Source organism: Anomalospiza imberbis, chromosome 3, assembly GCF_031753505.1.
Source record: "Anomalospiza imberbis isolate Cuckoo-Finch-1a 21T00152 chromosome 3, ASM3175350v1, whole genome shotgun sequence".
Taxonomy (NCBI): domain Eukaryota; kingdom Metazoa; phylum Chordata; class Aves; order Passeriformes; family Viduidae; genus Anomalospiza; species Anomalospiza imberbis.
This window is the reverse complement of record NC_089683.1, coordinates 101,104,116-101,123,644: the sequence shown is the minus strand read 5'-3', so window position 1 is coordinate 101,123,644 and position 19,529 is coordinate 101,104,116. Positions and strand designations below refer to the sequence as shown.

At 47.7% G+C, this 19,529-nt stretch overlaps 1 protein-coding gene across 2 annotated transcripts in view; it reads right to left on the bottom strand.

Annotated features, from left to right (window-relative positions):
- Positions 1–990: 990 nt before the first annotated feature.
- PAK5 (p21 (RAC1) activated kinase 5) overlaps positions 991–19,529 on the bottom strand; it is a 163,430-nt gene continuing 144,891 nt past the window's right edge. For both annotated transcript variants that reach the window (XM_068186069.1, XM_068186070.1), the window contains 7 exons: positions 18,688–19,485; positions 12,994–13,485; positions 10,450–10,583; positions 8,601–8,727; positions 5,885–6,010; positions 3,734–3,868; positions 991–3,143 (listed from right to left, as the gene is read on the bottom strand). In XM_068186069.1, coding sequence (XP_068042170.1) covers positions 2,988–3,143; positions 3,734–3,868; positions 5,885–6,010; positions 8,601–8,727; positions 10,450–10,583; positions 12,994–13,485; positions 18,688–19,485 — 1,968 coding nt within the window. In that variant the 3' untranslated portion in view covers positions 991–2,987. The remainder of the gene's footprint in view (positions 3,144–3,733; positions 3,869–5,884; positions 6,011–8,600; positions 8,728–10,449; positions 10,584–12,993; positions 13,486–18,687; positions 19,486–19,529) is intronic.

Here is a 19,529-nt window from a genome sequence, read left to right as displayed (position 1 = left end):
CTGTCAAACTGCAGCAGCGTCTTCAGGATGGCAGCACTTTGTTGTGATTTAATTTTGTATTTAGCTTTCATTTATTGATGGCTTTTTATGGGCGAGCTGCAAATTGAAAGCTTTTCTTTACAGATGTTTATGAACACAGCAGTAGAAGGTGGATAAATACACCTTATCACCCCACTGAGCTCTGTGAGGACCTGTAATAATTAGGCACTTAGTAAAGCAGTGCTAATGACTTACAGAGTACTTGTGATTAGAACTTTAATTATAAATTACTGATGTTTTGCTGAGGAGGGGGCTGACATACCCAATAAATGTCCTGGCCTCTGCTACTAAAATTAGGAGTATTTGGGAGTAGTTTTAGAACTGTGAGCTCAAAAATAGCCATCATTCCTTAGTGACAGGTGGGAATAATTTCATTGGGATATCCCACCATACCTGGAACGTGGCCTCAGCTTCTGAGTGAATGGCTGCTCTTCACATGCCTTATTTGTTTGTTTTTAGGTGATGGCATTACATTTTTTCAGTGTATTTTGATGTATTTACTGATGTCAGAAACCAAAAGTAACAGAAATCCTCATTTGTAAGACTTGAAGATGGCAAATAACATTGTAGATTCATCAGCTGACTGGTGCTGCTGAGGAAACTGGGAAGAATTGCTGTCAGTAGGTGTGAGAGATCAACAGCTGGGAGCTAAAAATTAGGGATGTGTAAGGCAAAAAAAGAAAGGGATTATTTAGGGATAGAGAAAGGAAGGTGGAAATGCAATGACACTTAGAAATCACTTGAGGCAGCTCTATAAATCACTATTTAGATATTTATATATATGTATGTGTATCATACACATGTGTATCTTGTGTACATATATATGCACACACATATATATGTATATATGAACACCTTTTTCTTTATCTGCTTGGTCCAGTACTGTGGAACTGAGTCAAATCCATAAAGTAGAAAAAAGGCATGGGAAAAAAACCACACTGAAACTTAAAGTGTTTATTAATTAATTTATTTAACTTGCATGTGCATTTGTCTCACCAGTAGCTGGTGTTCACAAAAAAAACCCCTTTGAAATCGACAAAACTCTCAGTAAACTTGATGAACACTGCTTAAAGTATCTAATGATAAGAAAGTTGCAGAAAATTCTTCACTTGTACAGCCTAAAATGTGCTGAGTATTGAAGAAAAAACTCCCACCAACCCCCTATTTTATTCAAAGATGGTTAAAAAAGGTAATTTTGTAGCTAGTATTAAGTTGTGCCGTTGCCTGGACTGGTGCAGCCTGGTTTCCTGAGTTGTCAAGACTACAAAAGAGAGCCCTGGGAGGCTGGGGGTGCTCCCTGCTGGGTGGGCTCCGGGAGCCAAACACCTTTTCTTCAGTGTCTTCTTCAAATGTGCAAACAGGGGTAGGGAGAGAGAGCACTGGGGATAAGACACTGATGTAAGAACAGCTCTTCCATGTTCCAGATCATCCTTATCTCCTTTTTTCTTTTTTTTTTAATTGCTTCTCTCCCTCCAAATATTCTTTAAGGGCAGAACTAAAGGAGCTTCTTTACTATTGGCAACTCTTTTCTCCTGGAGGAAGATCTTTAAGCAACAGTTCCTGCCAGGTTTAGATGTTTGGTTATAATTTACAACAATAAATAACAATTATTTTATTAACTATTAAATTTAATAATAAGAAAGAAATTGTGTTTTCACAAAGTTGGCTTTGTGGTTCTTAAAGATACCATAAACTGAGGTCAGTAAGAAAAAAAAAACAAACTTGAAAAACATGGCTTTTGTATTATACATAATTAAAAACAACTCATTGTTAATAAATAAAATTAGTTTCTCATTGAAATAATTATGAAGCACTTCTAAAAATTTTAAAGGCAAATCTATTTAGGCTTACAGTTAACATGCAAAGTCATCCAACAAATAACACAAAATTGTACCGCAGTAGTCAACTGTTGCATCAACATTCAGAAAGGTCTAGACAGCAGCACGACTTCTCCTCTATGGCAGCACATCCCAACCCAACCCATCCCACCCCCTCCCACGGCTCTGCCTGAGCTCCGGGGCTCCCTCCGGGGTGGGAGGAGGAGCTCCTGCTCTCCCTCTCCACTGCCACAGCGTGACAGAAATCACGGAGGCCGCTGTGGTGGCAGAACTGGCCTTGTGGTGGCATGAACCAAGAGGGATCAGCCCAGGCTGGGACGCCCCCAGGGCCGAGGCTGGGCAGGGGTGTTGGTTCCCAGCCAGGAGGGAAAGGGGAGACCCTGACCACAGCTGGGCTGGGGCTGCCACTGTCACCGAGTGCCCCAAGCCAGGCGCTCCTGCCACCATCAGCTATCCTTGGCTCTTCCAGCTGCTGTTGAGGGTGGGATGAGCCCCCTCCTCACCCCATGGGAACTCTGAAAACCGTACAACTTCCTAAAGGTGGCTCTGGTTTTTTTTTTTTTTTTCTTTTTTTTTTTCTTCCCTGTTTTCAAAAGGGTTAAAAAAAGTAGGAAACTTCTCAAATTCTCGCTAAGTTACACTTATTACTTAACTAACACAACAGTTACAGGACAAAGTTACTGCAAGTTATCAAAACGTACTGTACAGAAAATTACAAACTTCTTGCAAAATACATTGCGCTGCTCTGACCGAGATAAAAAGTGCTTTGTTTTGTCAGAAAAGTGTTCTTCTGAAACAGAAGTGCGCAGCCTGCGGTGGAGTTCAGCTGTTTCGCTCTGGCTGTGTTACCTTTCCCAGGCTGGCGCTCGGTGCCCCTGCCCGGCCGGCCCAGCAGCCGCGGTGCTGGGAGCGCGCAGCCTGGCGCAGCGGGGCCGGGACTGCTCCTGTCCCTGGCACGGCGGGAGCAGGGAGCACCGCCCGGCCTTTGGGGTTCTCCGTACACGCGGCGTTTCCATGGGGCTGCTTTCCTCCTCAAGGCTTTCCTCCTCCCTGCCTGCGGATCCCACGCGCCGCGAGCCAGGCTCTGCACTGACCCCTTCCCAAAAAGCTTCAGCGGTGCCTGTGCTGCCTCATGAGGGGCACGATGCAGGAGGGGGGCCCAGCCAGCTTGAGGAAGGGGTGTCTCAGCAGCTCCTGTGCCGTGGCTCTCTGCGAGGGCTCCCGCACCAGCATCGAGTCCAGGAAGCCCCGGAGGACCGAGGAGACCTGAAACACCACACTGGCATTAGGGGTGGGAAAAACACCCCCTTCCAGCTGGGCTGGCTCTGTGCATGCTGGTTTTTTGGGAAGAAAAGGGACACTCTGATCTTCCCTACTGCAACAGCTGTGCTGAGCAGAAGGGCTGTGGGTCTCTGCTGATGTTTGGAGTATTTGGGTATAACTTGGGTGCCAAACAGCATTAAGGTAGGCTGAGGGCTCAGGTCTGCTGGAAACACACCCTAACTGGGAGGTGCCCAAGGGCTTTGGCACCTCACATGGATGTACCAACCCACCCACAGCAGGGCCGAAGAGCCGGGCTGCTCTGGTCCTCGGGCAGGGTGCGAAGCACAGGGAACGTGAGGCTGTGCCCAGCTCCCTCTGCCATCACTGGCCGCAAAAGCAGTGCCAAGGTCAGGCACAAACAAGGCCGTGACCGATGGCTTCGGCCTCATTTCCTCCCCACGGGAGTCTGTGTGGGACCCACTGCTCAAGGTAACCCCTTAGAGATGGACGTTAGGGTTTGCGCGGGCAGGTGTGTGCCTCCAGTGCCACTGCCCACGGGCCTGTGCCAAGCCCCGGTGCCAGGGAAGGCTGACCTTGTGCACATCCTTCACGTGGGGTGGCAGGTTGTCCCGGATGCGGCGCATGGCCTGCAGCGGCGGCTCGTTGAAGTAGGGGGGCTCCCCATCGATCATCTCGATCACCATGATGCCCAGGGACCAGATGTCCACCTGGAACACACACAGGGCTCACGGGCACTGCTGGCAGAGAGCGGGGCCAGCAGGCTCCGCACTGGGGACCGTGCAGAGCCCGGCGCTGGCTCCTGCTGCTGCCTGCCGAGCCAGCAGTCTGGACAGCCTGCACCATCCAGCTTTCTTTTTTACCCAGCCAACCGTGACTTTCCTTCTGAGCAGTGAGTGCTCTGACAGAACACACTAGCAGGGGCTTACAAACCAGGGTCTGTAGCTGGCTGCCCACTGGAAGCTCCACACCTTGGAGAGGCTGTGTCCTGCTGCCCTGCATTCCAGCTGCCCTGATTTGCACCCACTGAAAGCCACCCCCAGGCTGGCTCTGCAGCTGCTGGAGAGTAGGGTACACTTCAGCTGCTGTGAAATCACTTCTCTATTCCCCTGAAGCTTAAAGACTACGGGAACTCTGTTCAAGACCCCAAGGCAAATGCAAGCACTCACTACACCCAGGCTTGTTTACAGCCAGCACAGGTAGCACATTATGTAAGACCTTTGGAAAGTGATTCAGCCACAGCTCAAACAAAAAAACAAAATTTTTTTTTCTTAGTCCTGGCCTGCTGTAGAGCTGCTCCAGAATCCCAGTCCTCTGATGACTGTAATTCCTGTCATTCGCCAACCCAAATACAGCCAGGGCCAATTCATTCTGGTTTTGCTCTTTTGCCAACACTATCCTTTAGCTTAAATCCTTTTTTTCCCCTTTCCCTTCTGGTGGGGAAACTTAATGCAGCCCTAAGTTCAGCCACTTTATAATCCCCCTAAGCTATTAATGGGCTAATAATAGTTGATGCTATTATCTCTGGAATGTCTTCTACAACAGCACAGATCCTGGGTGGAGAACAGTGCCTGCAGGGTGCTCTTACTGTGCCATGCTAGAGCAGTGTGAGGATGGAGCAGCTCCTGCTCAGCTCATCTCACCTCCCCTTCCCTGTGTAAATCTGTATTTCTAGAGGTCTATATTCTGTATAGGTGTGTGTACGTGAAGCTGTGTGTAAACACACCGTGTCCTGGCTCTGTTTGCTGGCAGGGTTGAGCTCTGCAGCTGCTCCTCTCAGGCAGCAGCTCTGTCCCCAGGCAGAGAAGCAGAGGCAGCCATGTCCCCACAGAGGAGGTGTGAGTCACTGTCACGGCTGAGCTGGGCACAGGGGATTGCTCTTCCCAGGCTGCCAGGGCAGGAGTGCTGCGACTCACAGATACCTAATGGATGGGCTACGGCACTGCAGATCTGCCGGGTCCCCCCCTTCTTGCTGGGCTCCTCTGAAGGGTTCCAGTAAAAATGTGTGTGTTGCCTCTCCCAGAACATCTGGCAGTGCTTGGAAGAGCTCCCACAGAGGTGCTTTTCCCACCCCCGTCTCCCAGCTGATGACAGCAATGACTGCAAGGCATGAGCCCGTGTGGAGACCAGTCCTACCACAGAGGATGGCAGTGCAGCCCACCCAGCTGGCCCCAGGCTTGGGATCCTACAGCAGGCGTGCTTCCCTGGCACTCCTCCGGAGGAGGGGAATGGCAGGATGAAAGCAGACTGGCCCTGTGCACACGCTGATGGCACCGGGCTGGGCAGGAGGGGAGTGTGAGGTGGCTGCTGCTTTGGCACAGGCAGGTGCGCACACCTGTGACTGCAGCTCCAGCCTGCAGGCTTGATATTAAATAGCAGCAAAGGGCCTTTCACAGTGTGCAAATGAGGCCAGGTTCCTTTACTACAGCACCCCAAGCCGAAATATGCAAAAGCATTGCACTGCTGAGAGTGCTAAATGGAGTTGTTATTTAATAACTTCATCCTGGGGAAACACTTTCAAACCAGGCATGATGCAGCACTCTGGGGCAAACATAATCACTGCTATTTAGCATAGCTGTGCAAATGCTTCTGAACTGCACAGCTCTGACACAGCTCCACGGGCTGGGATATCCCCTCCAGCAGCACCTGCTGTGCTCACCTGGCTGCTGCAGGGACTTGGGATATCTCCTCCTGGGACATCCCCTCTGGAGTGTCCCTGTGCTCACCTCAGTGCCGTAGGGCAGGCGGGATATCACCTCTGGTGCCATCCAATAGGGTGTCCCAACCAGGGACTTCCTCCTGGGGACCTCCTTTGACACTTGGGCACAGAACCCAAAATCAGACAATTTTATCTGTGGAAAGAAGAAGTAAAAGCCCCTCTTGAATAACAGGACAAACTCCTCCAAGCCACACCTCCAGCTGCAGCTGTTGGGACAGGGATGGAGCTGCAGCAATTTCCTGGGACAGGACAGCAGCCCAGGTCTGGAGGAGTGTCTGGGGATGGGAGCACAGCCTGGAGAACACACAGCTCATTAAAATGAAAGGGAGATGTAGGAGAGTGGCAGTGGTGCTCATTCATGATATCATCTGTCACAGCCCATTGCCTCTCCACCAGCAAAGGATGTGGAGGTGCTGGATGGCTTATAACACCTAAAAATAAAAGGAAAACAAAATATTCCAAACAGAACCCCCATGCTTGTAGTTTTATACTTGTGATATCAAGTAATACATATATTCCAAGTGACACCCACCCCTCCTGTGGTTTGTACCAGTTTGTACAATCTCCGAGATTGCCAGAAAATGTGGGAAACAAGTGACATTCACCTCATTCCTTTTTATCACCCAGAGAAAATAAAACCCCTTCCAACGGTTTGCCAAGCTCAGGACCTCACACTGTGGACTATCACTGAAGAAGCTGCCATCTTTATGCAGCAGGAGAGCAAAGCTGGAGAAGGCAGGGAAGGGTACAAGACTCCTTGCCAAAGAGTTAACCTGTTCCCTTTGCTTGGCAACTCAGGAATCAGTACTGTCCTTGAGTAGCTGTGGCAGTGACCTGAAATAGAAATAATGGGATACACAAGCACTCTGGAGAGCAGCTCTTGCCGCATCATGTGCCTGGCTCACACTTTAATGACTGTTTTTTTAACAACAAAAATTATGGAAAATTATCACCTTCCCCTCTCTGTCACTGTACAATGCCAAGGTGAAAATTCCACAACAAGATGGTCTGAGAGTTGGTGGCATCACCCCCTTCCAGAAATGGCTCATTCCTTAAGGCTAAATTTTTTTTTTAACCCTCTGAGTACTTGGAGGCCTGTAAGCTCTCCAAGGGATTTTCCTGGACATTTTCCCAACCTCCATCACAGTGGTGACCTATGCCTAAGGTCCACAGGCTGTGTATCCCATCAAGTACTCCATGTCTGGAGATACAAAGTGAGCCCAAACAGCCCCAGGACAACTGGTAATCCCTGCATTGTGTAGACATACTGTCAGCACTCACTTGTTTTCTTTTGGATTCAGCACAGACATTACTTTTATAAAAGTTACGGATATTATTTTTAACAGAATTATGAAATGATTGTTGGTATTTCTAAAACAAAGCCAATAATAGCCAAGTTCTCCACACTAAATGTATTTTTCAGTTTACAGGATGAAGAATGGAAGAAATAATGCATATTTTGGAAGCAGAGCCCAATCTTCTTTTGTAGGAGCACAAGAGGTTTTGCATATCTATTGCTCATTGGAGTACATAAAAGACGACTATTTTCTAAAAAAAGATAATTGCACAACACAGCCATGAAGAAATCTGCAATGCAGATAATAAGGACTGGAGTAATGAGTATAATGAGGCACTGTATGCAGATCCCGACCACAGATCAGATGTTATTTCAGCAACATGAATTGAAATCACAACTGAAAAACTCCTACACACGTGGGATTTTCTTTCCCTGACAGGATTAGGAGCAGCCTGTGGCTGCTGCAGGAAGAAAACCCCTCTCCCTTGGTGAAGTGGGCATCAAATTAGGTGAGCCTTTGGCTACGGAGTCAGACCAGGCCTGGGAAGCCAAGAGCTTTACCTTTGGAAGGGGAAGGTCTGGATCTGGTTCCAAGCCAAAGCTCTTGGGCTCAGTCCAACCCTCCAGATCTTGCCTTAGACAGGTGTGCAAGGCCAGTGGAGCAACCCTTAATTTTTTTGTGTGCAAACCACGTTTTGTTTACTGAGCAAGTCATGTGCAGTGTTCTGTCCCCTTCTCCCCCTGCTCATTAACAACACAAAGACACAGCAAGTAACATACATCGAAGTGTGAGATAGGTTTTATCAAGCACCTTGGAAGTGTGAAAGCTACTCTTACCATCTGGGGAGGGTTTCAGCAGTAATGCAGATTATTTCCTATTTGCATAAATTGATGCTGGGCCTTCCCAGCTAGCTTGGGGAAGGAGAGCACATGTACAGAAACTGCTAAGTAAATGGTAACTAAGTGTGGTAAAAAGGAAGTGTTTTTTGAAAGGCATCAGAGTAGGAGTGGTGCAGCCCAAACAGAGGTCTCCCATCACCAGATCATCACCCTTACTGCCTAGTTTCCTCTCCTTTAGTTTCCTTTGAGGCTCCAATCCCTCCTCAAGTACTCTGCCTGCAGCACAGATGCCAATCACCAGTGAGGCCAGGCCTGTGTTTCTTTGATTCAGCTCTCCCACAAGTTATTCACACCCTCTAACAAGTTACTTGTGTGTCACAGCCCACTGCTGCCCATGCCTGGGCTGTTTGTGGCTCACAGCCCCTGCTGCCCATGCCTGGGCTGTTTGTGGCTCACACCCCCTGCTGCCCATGCCTGGGCTGTTTGTGGCTCACAGCCCCTGCTGCCCATGCCTGGGTTGCTCCTGGCAGGCAGTGCAGTGCTGTGCTGTGCTGTGCAGTGCTGCGCTGGCAGCCTGGTTGCTCACCCTGCCGTCGCTGGTGAGCAGGATGGAGTCGCTCTTGATGTCGCGGTGGATGACGCCCTGGTGGTGCAGGTAGGACAGGGCCCTCAGCACGGACACGCACACCGTGGCGATCTGCTCCTCGTTCATCCTGCAAGGCACGGGGACACAGCTCAGGGTGGGGGGTTGGAAAGGCCATGTGGGGAGGCACCAGCTCCCACTCACACCCCTGTGCAGGAGATCTGTCAGGCAGTGCCTCTGGGGGCCAATCTCTGCTCCTGTTTCTGGCAAAAAAGGGGAGATGAGGTGTGGGGATCAGCCCTGCAGCGAGCTCTGGATCAGTCTCCCTGACGAGTGTACCATGTGCTGAAGCCTGTTTTCCTCTGGGAAATCACAGAAATGCCTTATTTACAGTAAGCTCACTGCTTGCCAAGCAGGCATCACTACTGGGATGGAAACAGGTGTGGAATAAATATGAGGAAAAACACCCTTAATTGTGTAGGCAAAACATGAGGCCCTGGGTTGTAGCTCTTTGAGAGCACTTTTATGCCTTCTATAAAAATATTCTGGGTGTCTCAGATGAAAAATAAACAAGAGTTCTCACTTCTGTGCACAGCTGAAAAACCCCATTCTGGGGTCATTCTCTCAGCTACAGTGCAATGCCTGGAATGGGCTGTGCACCCCGGTGCCACTGTCTCATCACTGATGTCCCCAGCATCTCTTTTACACGAGCAGAAGAACACCCATGGAGATTTCTGCTTTAATTTGTGTGCCATTTGCAGTATTTTAGCAGAATCTTTGAGGGAAGGTCATGCAATGTAAAAAAAAAAAAAAAAAAAAAATTAAGAAAAGACTATTTTGAGTTAAAAAATAGATGACAGCTCTTAAGAAGTGGTATCCTGGGAACATCTGTTTGCTGTCAAACTTCTGTCAGAAACATCTAAGATAGAGCTTTTAATAGTTTGGCAAATACTTGCAATACTGTGATTTATTTCAGCACATAAGCTAAGGTAACACTCAAAAATAAAACACCTGGGTTATAACTTAACTCTTGGTAGGATCTAAGAGCACCATTTAACTAGGAGAGAACAAAATTTTTTAAATTTATAATTCCTTGCTTTTCTTCTTGTTCCTCTAAATATTCCCCCACTGGTTTGATGTGGAATTTTTTATTTTCTTTCATTCAAGAAGAAGAAATTAAATAAAGAATCACTCTTCCCTAACTCATTTTATCCAGCTTATCAGAAGCAGATGAGCAAAGAGCAGATGTAAAGAGGGCTGTAAAATCTAATGTCTCCCCTCAGAAGAGGCAGAGCAGTTCCATACACTGCAGCTCTTGTGCTGGCTAATTTCCTACTTTAAAGGTGTGATAATAACTGAAATATGGGAATGTGCTCCACTGTAAGCACAAATATTCTGATATAAAAACACTTTTCCCCTTATGTTTTGAGCTTGGTTTGCAGATAACCTTTGTGAGGAGAAATCACCCTTAGAGCAGAAGTGGTTATGACAGCAAACCCAACAACAGAGATCACCAAACAGGGAAAAGAACTTTTTTTTTTTTTTTTTGCCACTGTAGGAAGTAATGGCTAAGAGTTGTGTTGGTGCTAAACTGCCTCCCAAAGTGCTAGCAAATCCCCAGCTACCAGCAGGCCCTCTCAGGTGTTTCTTTCCCTTTGGTTCAGCAAATGCTGGTGTTCACAGGAATTAATCTGCAACTCTGGCTTATGATGACAGTACAGCGAGCATGCTACAACTGGGTTTAATTCTGTGCACATAAAAAATATGTGGATGTCTATTTTGTATGTGTTTATATGTGTATTTTATGCAGTTTCCTGCTTTCCTCTCTGTGTGTTGCACACCCCCAGCCCACCTGGTGTGAGTGACGATGTCTGTCAGAGCGCCGCCCTCCAGGAACTCCATCACGACCCAGAGCTCGTCCCCGACCAGGTAACTGTTGTACATGTCCACCACGTTCTCGTGGTGGTAATCCCTCATGATCACAACCTGCAGAGGCACAAAGGGACGAGCTGGAAATGCTGCAAGCTTTATCTGACACTTGTTTTTACCTTCTTTGTCACTGGTGCTGAGGAAAGGTTCTGCGATGAATCACAGCCTCCCTAATCCTTATGCCAGCACATAAACAAAATCAATATATTTACATAAAAATATCAGTCATTGTAAATGCATCAGGAGGAAGAAAGACTCTCTAGTTGATAGAGTATAAACAGTAGATAATTGTTTTATTTCAGCCTGCAGGAACAGACCTGTTTATTTAATTGATTTTTTATTGCCAATTGCTTTCAGTACAACAGATTTTTTTTTTTTACCTGATCAATCGCTCAACACGTCAAAGTCATTTTTATCACATAGTAAATGGTACTTTCCACAGATTTTCAAAAGAATGCTGGAGTAAGCCTCCAGGAAACTCACTCAAAGAGACTTCTAAAAGGCTTACTGCTTTATGTGTACTCTGAGTTAGACACACAGGAGAAATACCAACAAGAAATTCTCAAGAGATCAAACAACAAAAAACTTCACTGGCAATTTAAGAAAAATCAGAGAACTTTGGTAAAATGTTTTGTGCAACATTTAATCCATGTAAAACACTTCCCAAAGCCATTAACTTGGCCCATTGAACTTGGCAAACTGTAAGCTTTTAATTTGATTTTAAGTTCAATTTTAAGTTCAAAAATTCCGAGAAGAGGGAATTAGAAGAAGGAGAAAGAGAGAAAGATAGAAAATACGCAGAAAGGGACACACACAGCCACCAAGCCCTGGGTTCCAGCACAGCTCAGAAAGTGCAAAAAAAAGTAGGGTCAAGATGTGCTTGCCTCGAGTTTGGCTTAAATACCCCTTGGCCTTCCTGGGCCCTTCCCCCGGGTGGGACTTGCAGCCATTTGGCCACTCTGGGTCAGGGGCAGGTGTGGAGCATTGTCCCCAGAGTGCCAGGGACTGGTACCATGCCCGGTAAAAGGTACCAGGCTGGGATACTAGCTCTAGGGGCATGTGGAGCAGGGCACTGCCTTGCCAGGGCAAGGCCAGACCTGCCCCTGCCCCCACACAAATGCACGCCAGAATGTCTGGAGACATCAGTCTCTCACTGCTGGTGCTACAGGGGGTGACTCAAATCCCACACCTAAAAGGGACTGCACAGAATGGGCACCACGGTAAGGGCAGCCCAGCCAGGACATTGTCCAAGAACACAGGGTACTGAGCGGTGTCAGAATGGCAAGCATGAGAGAGAAGAGCCAGGCAAGGCTTCATCACAGACAGAGGGATTCCCTCACTGCTACAAGAGATTTTCAGATGACACAAGTGACTGGAGCGTGTCAGGGAAGCAGCTTGGTCCTGCACAGCATGTAGGACCTGCTTCAAGATGTTACTGTTCAAGAGATGCTCAGTTAGAGCCACCACAGCCTCCAGCAGAGGCAAAGCCAAGCCCAAATAACCAGCACAGTCATGCACTGTGTAAAGAAGAACCGGGTGAAGTTTGTTATTTAATATTGTGATTAAAAAATGTGATGTTTTCAAAGGTTTTAAAGAAACCGATCTGTCATGTGCTGACGGGAGACACACTTGTAGTGTATAGGAAACAAAAGATAGAATTAAAAGGTTCATTCTCACAGGAGGTTTCCTTGGGATCCTGTAGTGTTTTTGTTATTGATCAGGATATTTACAAGTCATCTCAAAAAGGGGGCAGTGAACACACCCCACCAGATGCTTTAAGGGAGTAAAAAGTTAAAAAAAGGAGAAACTCTTCAAGTTGCAGAAGGTACTCTCAAGCCCCAAACTGGGTGAAAAAATGACAAATGAAAACCAGTGTTCTGAAATTTAAAGTAATGTACACAGGTAAAACAGTGTCCCGTAAGCAGTTGCAGGCTCTGAACTAGCTGCAACCACTCAGGAAAGGAGATGTGGGAATTAACACAGATGGCTCCATGGAAAAGGGACTCACAGCTCTTAGCTTAGTAACCATCAAGAAAGCACAGGAGTGTTGATGGTTAGGAGAGGAAGGAGGGAGGAAACAAAAAGCACATGTATGCCAGAAATACAGCGCACATGCTCTGGAATAGTCTGGTTAGTTTGGATCCTCCTTCTTGGAAGGATCAACATGCCAGGAGACAGACAGAAAAAGGCAGCAGGGCTATGTCTGAGCACCTGATACACTGCATGGACCAGCTGATACATTTCTTTGCTCTTTCCTGGGACAGCACCATAGGTTTCAAGCCTGGAGAAGAAGTAGCTCACTTGAAACTGGAATGGCTATACAATATTTATATAAGCACAGATGTGTGTGGGACTCCTAACCTCGTTTAGAAGGATATGAATTTGGCTCTTGATGGTGGCATTTGGCCCATGTCTCCCGTTGAACCTGCTGCCTAAAAGCCCTGAGGCACCACCCAAGCCCCCGTACCTCGTTGAAGAGCAGCTCCCTTCTCTGCTGTTTCCTGAGGTCCATCTTCTTCACAGCGACCTGCTTCCCCGAGTGCTTCTCGGTGGCGATGCACACGATGCCCGTGGAGCCCTCCCCGATCTTGATGAAGCTGTCCAGGTACTCCCGGGGGTCCCCGGGGCTGACCACGAGCTGCAGGGCAGCTCGGAACTGTTCGTGGGACACCCTGGAGGGCTGCTGGTCCGAGGAGGAGCCCCAGCTGGGGGGAGGATAAGCACTTGACGTGATACTGGGGGAGCTGGGGTAGGAGGCGGTGGAAATATAGGGAGAGCCGGGCTGGAGGGGCGGCTGGTGATAGTGGGGTGCTTTGTGGTAGACCAGAGGGTACTGGTAGCTGCTGCTGGAGTAGCTGACTTTGCTCTGACTCTGAGGTAGCTTGACTGGGCCCCGGGGGTAGGTGTCCGAGCCAGAGAGCGGTGGGCTGACGACCAGCTGTGCTCGGTCATAATCCACCTGCAACACAAACGGGGAGAGTGAGGCCGGGGAGCAGCACCTTTCTCCCTGCCCCTCCCTCCATTTCCAGCCCCCCGGAGGTCCCAGCAGCGCTGGCACAGCGTGCTCCCACACTGTACCCGCTCTGCTCAGCACGGTACTGCTGCCCCAGTCTGGGCAGGGGTTTTCACACCACAGAGGGCTGCAGTGCCCTCAGCACACGAGGCTGGGCAGGTCCAGGACATCTCCTGTGTATCCCAGGTCCGTTCTTCTGTGCAGGTACCTCTTGGGACATTCTACAGTCTTTGCTGAATCACCGAATGGCCCAGGATGGAAGGGACCTATGCTCAAAAAAGTGTATTTGCTCTGCATCTGCAGTGCCCTGCAGGCTCTCCGGGCCATTTCCTCCAAGAATGCATCCCTGTCACATCCATAAAATTCTCCCTCTGGTAAATTCCAATTTGTGTCTTACCAGTACCTGGATTTTGATTCTCAGCTCTCAGCCCTTATGTTTTTCTCCAGCAATTCAGGGATAACCCAACCTCTTCCTGTGGAGGTGGCGGTACCCTAAAATCCCTGTCATCTCCTGTCTTGCCATGCTACCAGCTGTTGTTTGAGTGACTGCTTACGTGAGTTTGACGAGGAGCCTAATTCAATTCACCATTTCTTAAATAATTTTCCACAGCGACGCACTACTTAACTGCAGTGTCACAAAACTGCTAATTTTCATCTGAAATCAGAGAAAATCGCAAAGGAAATTATCCCAATGGGAAGCCTGGTTCATTTGTAGTTTCCTTTCTATTTTTTGTATTTTCCAAGCTTCTCCAAGCTTCTTTAGTTGAAGGCTAACGAATACTTCACATTTACAAACATAATGGTTTGCTTGCTTCCATCCAAGCTAAAACCCCCCAAAAGATGTAGAACAAAAAAAAAAAAAAAAAAACCCACACAAAAATTATATTTTTTTCCTCTGGAAAAGAACATCTTCACATTTACAATATGTGACTCCTGGCCATGTGTGGAGCATCTCAGGGCAGGGGGGTGGTTTGACACAGGCTCATCATGTAGCACAATTACAAATAATTATGGCAATGAGTTCATTTAATCAATCAATTTCAGTGGCAGTGCACAGGGATGGACAGAGCAGCAAACTCTATACAGCTCACGGTTGCTACTATTACTGCTGGCTGCCATCCAGGAGTCCCTGATCCATGTTAGTTAAATGCACATTAATCTGAATTTGGCAGTGTAATCAAGGACCCAACTGAACTGTGAAATTGAATTCTGCGGTGGAACATCATTTGACCATTTTATGCTAAGACTGCAAAAAAAAAAAAAGGAAAAAAAGAAAAAAAAAGAAAAAAAAAAAGAAAAAAATCTGCCGCAGCATCAATTTATCAGCGTGGGCTCTGCACCACGAGGAGGAGTTTGGAGCTGGAGTCGCCTCCAGCGCAATTTTCTGTCGGCGCTTTCCCAGCTCCCGCGTGAGCCAGGCGTGCCCATCCTTTCATTCCACCAGAGCTTTAGTGGGGAACAGGGAATGCCTCTCCAGAGGGGCTGCTCAGAGGCTTCCCCCAGAAAAGCTGGAGTCTGCTTCATGCGGGGCTGACAGCCACTGGGAGCACCCAGCAGGGCTGTACAGCCACCTCCCAGTGTTCTGGGAGTGCTGAGGCAAAAATCCACACGGTTACAGCCATCATTTCCCTTACTCCATCAGGCAGGGACGGCCATCAGATAGAAAGGAGTCAGAGACATGAATTTCACGAAGGACATTACATCTGCCAAACTAATTAATGCAGAAAAGTGCTCAGATGGTTTGGTGGAGGGAGGGGAACTCAATCTAACCCTGTCCTATATATCTGTGTATGTAGGGACAAATAATTTATTGTTTTGGCTGTAAAGACACCATTTTCTTTATAACCACTGAGATGGGGAAAACCTGGTCTAGAAATTCAAGCTGGATAAATCCACGCCAATGAATTATTTGAGGCTTCACCCATGTCTGGTATTTCTGAGTATGCCCTAGGCTTAACACATTGGCAAAAAGAATATTCTGCAGTAAAATTTTAGAATGAAAATTCAAGGGTTCAGTTTGCTTGCTAAGAGTTTTCGGAAGCTTTCTGAGGTTAGCATTGCTGCACAATGTAAACCCACTTCCTGAATCCCAAGAAATGCTACAAAAAGTCAGGAGCTATAATGAGTAAATCAGCTGAAGCTCTCCTCCAAGGCTGTGTCTTGACGCAGTGCTCCACATCATGGCAAAACAGAATGGACTTTACTCCACTAATAATTCTATTTCTGCTACTGAATGCAGTCACCTACTGAATGGAAATTCCTTAAATACTACAAAGGAAAGAAGAAAACAGTCCTGCACTCATTCAAGATCAGGTCAAAGGAGCAGCCAAAGCTCTGACACGACATTCATCATGGCACAGTGGCATCTCCCACACCTGCACAGTTGGCCAGGTGGAAGGTGCAGAAGGGATGGTCTGTAAATCACACCGAGACCACAAAGGCACAGGTTGCTCTCTGGTGCTTTGCTGGTGGAAAGCCCCAGGACTCCCTGTTCCACACACAGATGTGGCAGGCAGCACTCATATACAGCTACTGGCACATGAATGGGAAGATAGGGAAAAAAGGAGGGGGTTTCTGATAGTGAAGGCCTGGCCCTGCCTTTGCCAGGCTTGAAATGTCCCCGTGGTACAGAGGGACACAGAGGACGATGGAGAGAGACACCTCTGCTACATTACAGCAGTACGAGGTAGCAAATGGGGGAGCAGACATCGTAGGCCCTTGAAAGAGAGACAGGAGAGGGTCACAGAGAGCTGCTTCTGGAAAACTACAGGGAAAGGAGCTTTGAAATAATAGGGCTTGGTGCCAGAAGTTAAGAGGGCTGCCTGCAATGTAGAAGAGGGTAAAAAAACCCTATGCAGTACAGAGTGGCCAAAAATAAGCCAACTATGAATTCAGTATTGTTAGACAGTATTGAGGTGGGACACCAACTCTGTGGGGTGAGGATAACACAGCAGACTCTGCAACTCCATGCAGGTGTCCTAGAGTGAGTCTGCAGGACAGGAGAGCAGGTGGGTGACACAGGGGTGGCTCAGAGGGAGGCAAATCTGAGCCTCTGGCTTCCTACACCTCCATGGTTCCACTGCACAGCAGTGGCCAAGCCCAGGGCAGGGCAAGTCTTCTGATGTAACAACTCTGAAATCCTGATGATGAAACAGGGCAGACACTTGATTTGTCTGACATCTCTTACCTGCAAATATAACTGAAGTAAATCTGCTCTTCACATTTACAAGTCAAAATGAACATCCTTGTTAAAGGCACTTTGATGCCACACATTTGTGCCTGCAGACTTTTTCACTTACTTTTTCTTCCCTTTTAATTATACTTTAAACCCAATCTCATTTGTAAAATATCTGATTTGGGATCTTACTCTCATTTAGTAAGCCCATTTGATGAAACATTATTTTACTAATGCCTCCTTGAAAAGAAGATTCTTCAGCAATCATCCAAGACAAGAAACTCCTATTCACCTCCAGGAGTTGTGGACAGGTTTGGGAATTGAACTGCTGCATTTAACAGTGAATCATCAAGTTTTCAATACACCAAGGTTGTAGGAGTGTTTTTGATGCTCTGAGGAGAGGAACAGCTCACCATGAATCTTGCACAGAGGCATATTTTTTTTAATAAAAGTTGTTATTGCATTTTAATGGAATATTTTCCAAAGTGCTGGAATCCTATAATAAACACCTCTGCCCTATTGATTGGTGTAAAACTGGCAGAAGCAGGTGCTACAGGGTCTCTGAATTACTGGATTTGTGCTCCTCTTTTCTAAACTCTGACAAAATGACTGCTTTCAATAAAGGAAATGGCAGCTAACCCAGCCCAGATTTTCCTCCCAGCTTCTAGAATCCACACTGCATGCCTCACTGGTGCATAACTACCACACACATTCCTCCCACCACACCCTGAGCTTTAGAAAGGCGCCTATAGAGACCTGGTGACTTTTCTACTCCCTCCAGGATTTATCCAAAGCCTGGCTCTGTGCTTCAATGCAAAGAGGGACAAAAAATGCATTGCTCACCCTTTCCCATGGGGCACTGCACCACGGCAATGGCAAAGCTGCCAAAACCTAAGGAGGCACGACACAGGCACACCTCCAACCCATGGATCTGCAGAGACCTGGGACTGCAGCAGGACACAGCAAATGCACTTTTCAGGTATGATCAGACAGAAGAACAGATCTCACCACTCACAGTCACCTACCTCAGCATGTGAAAAGTCACAGCAAACCCCGACTTGGAAAAATGATCATCACAGTGCCCGTTGCTAGGGGAACTCAGTGATGTTCAGAGCAAACTACACTGAAAAAGCATCCCTTGCTTTTGCACAAACTCTTGCACAACATTAGATGCTTAAGAAGGTCATCATGGTTATGTGACTAGAGGTGTGAGAAAAGCACTCTTCTCTGAACTGAACAAGTGGTCACAGCACACTGTGGCAAGCAGGGCTGGAAAGCTTGTGTAAGTAACACACCTCAGTGGCAGAGCAGGGACAGATTTGTGGAAAGGAGCTGCCTTTAGATAACATGGCTGAAATGCTTTCTTGCACATCAACACTTTTTTAAAACTACATCTAAAATGTCTTCTAAAACGGGTGAGATGTGCTGCTTTGACTTCATTTCAAAGCTTAAAAACAACACAGAAGGGAGTAAGCCCCTCATGAGCAGTGAAGAGCTTGTAATATAAAGATGGCATAAATACAGTATAAATACTGAAGCACAGAGGTTTCAGCCTTGCACAGTAACAATTCAAACACAGAAGTATCTGATACACAAACCAGACCAGCATCTCACCTTTGGCTGAGATCTGCTCAGGTGTACAAACTCCTGAAGCTACAAAAAACTGCCAAAGAACTTGCATTTACTGGGAATTTCAAATAAAATCCCCAGAAGATGGGCACTCCAAACCTGCCTTTTACTAAGTATCTTAAACCCACTGGTCCCTGACATCCATCTTCATACACCCAAGTAAAATGGGAGGGTTTCCACACCTGCCAAGGAGAAGCCACACAACTCTCGGGGATGTTACCAGCCACATTTAGCATTGTGTGCCCAAGCATGGCTCCTTGCCCTTAATTTTTACTTTTGGCACTCTCCTTGTGGAGAAGCTGGTCCCTGCCCTGGCAGCACTGTCCCTGGGCAGGTCGGGTTACCTTGGGCATGCCTGCTGCGGTCTCGGACAGGCGGGGGTAGGTGTAGGAGCTGTAGGAATGTCCTTGCTGGTGTGCTTTGAAGGCGCTTGCTCCATAGGGCATGGCTGGCTCCTGCAGGCCGGAGCCTGACCTGGATCTCTGCCTCATGGCTGGCTGAGGGCTCGCAGGGTCCACATAGGATGACTTTGGCCTCTTGTCATAGTCATCCTTGCTCAGGCCGTGTCCCCAGTCACTGTCACCGTACTCCAGCCTCTCCTTGGGGCACTCGCTCTGCACCGACGCTCGGGACGGGGCGTAAGGAAAGGAATCCCTGTAGTCCAGGGAGGATCCGCTGGGGATCCGCTGGTACTCCAGCTTCAGGCCGCCATATTCCAGCGCTTTGGGCTTGGTCTCCAGGTGTGCGTGGTAATCTGGGAGGAACCTGGACAGGTCTGACTGCAGGGGTGTCACTTCCGAGTAATAGATGTCTCGGGACGTCACCTTCATCATGTGCCCGTTCTGCTTGGCGGCAAAGCTGCCCTTGTAGTACCTGTCCAACTCGTCCCCGTAGAGAGCCTTGTCTCGGAATTTCTCCACGACAAAGTCTGCTGTGGTGTCTGACTCGCTGGAGTACTGGGAGTATGTGATGTAGCCATTTTCCTCCTGGCGCCTCGGCACGTGGTTTGCATTTCCTTGGTGGTGGGTGGGAGGGCTTTCCTTCCGCAGGGAATTGGATCGTGTCACTGAGATGTTGTCAAACTCCTCCAGCAGGCCATTGATTGAAGTATCCTTTCGAGGCTTGTTTCCTCGAACAATGGTCTGGGAATAAAAAAATTGCTTTGATTAAATACTGGTTTTTGTTT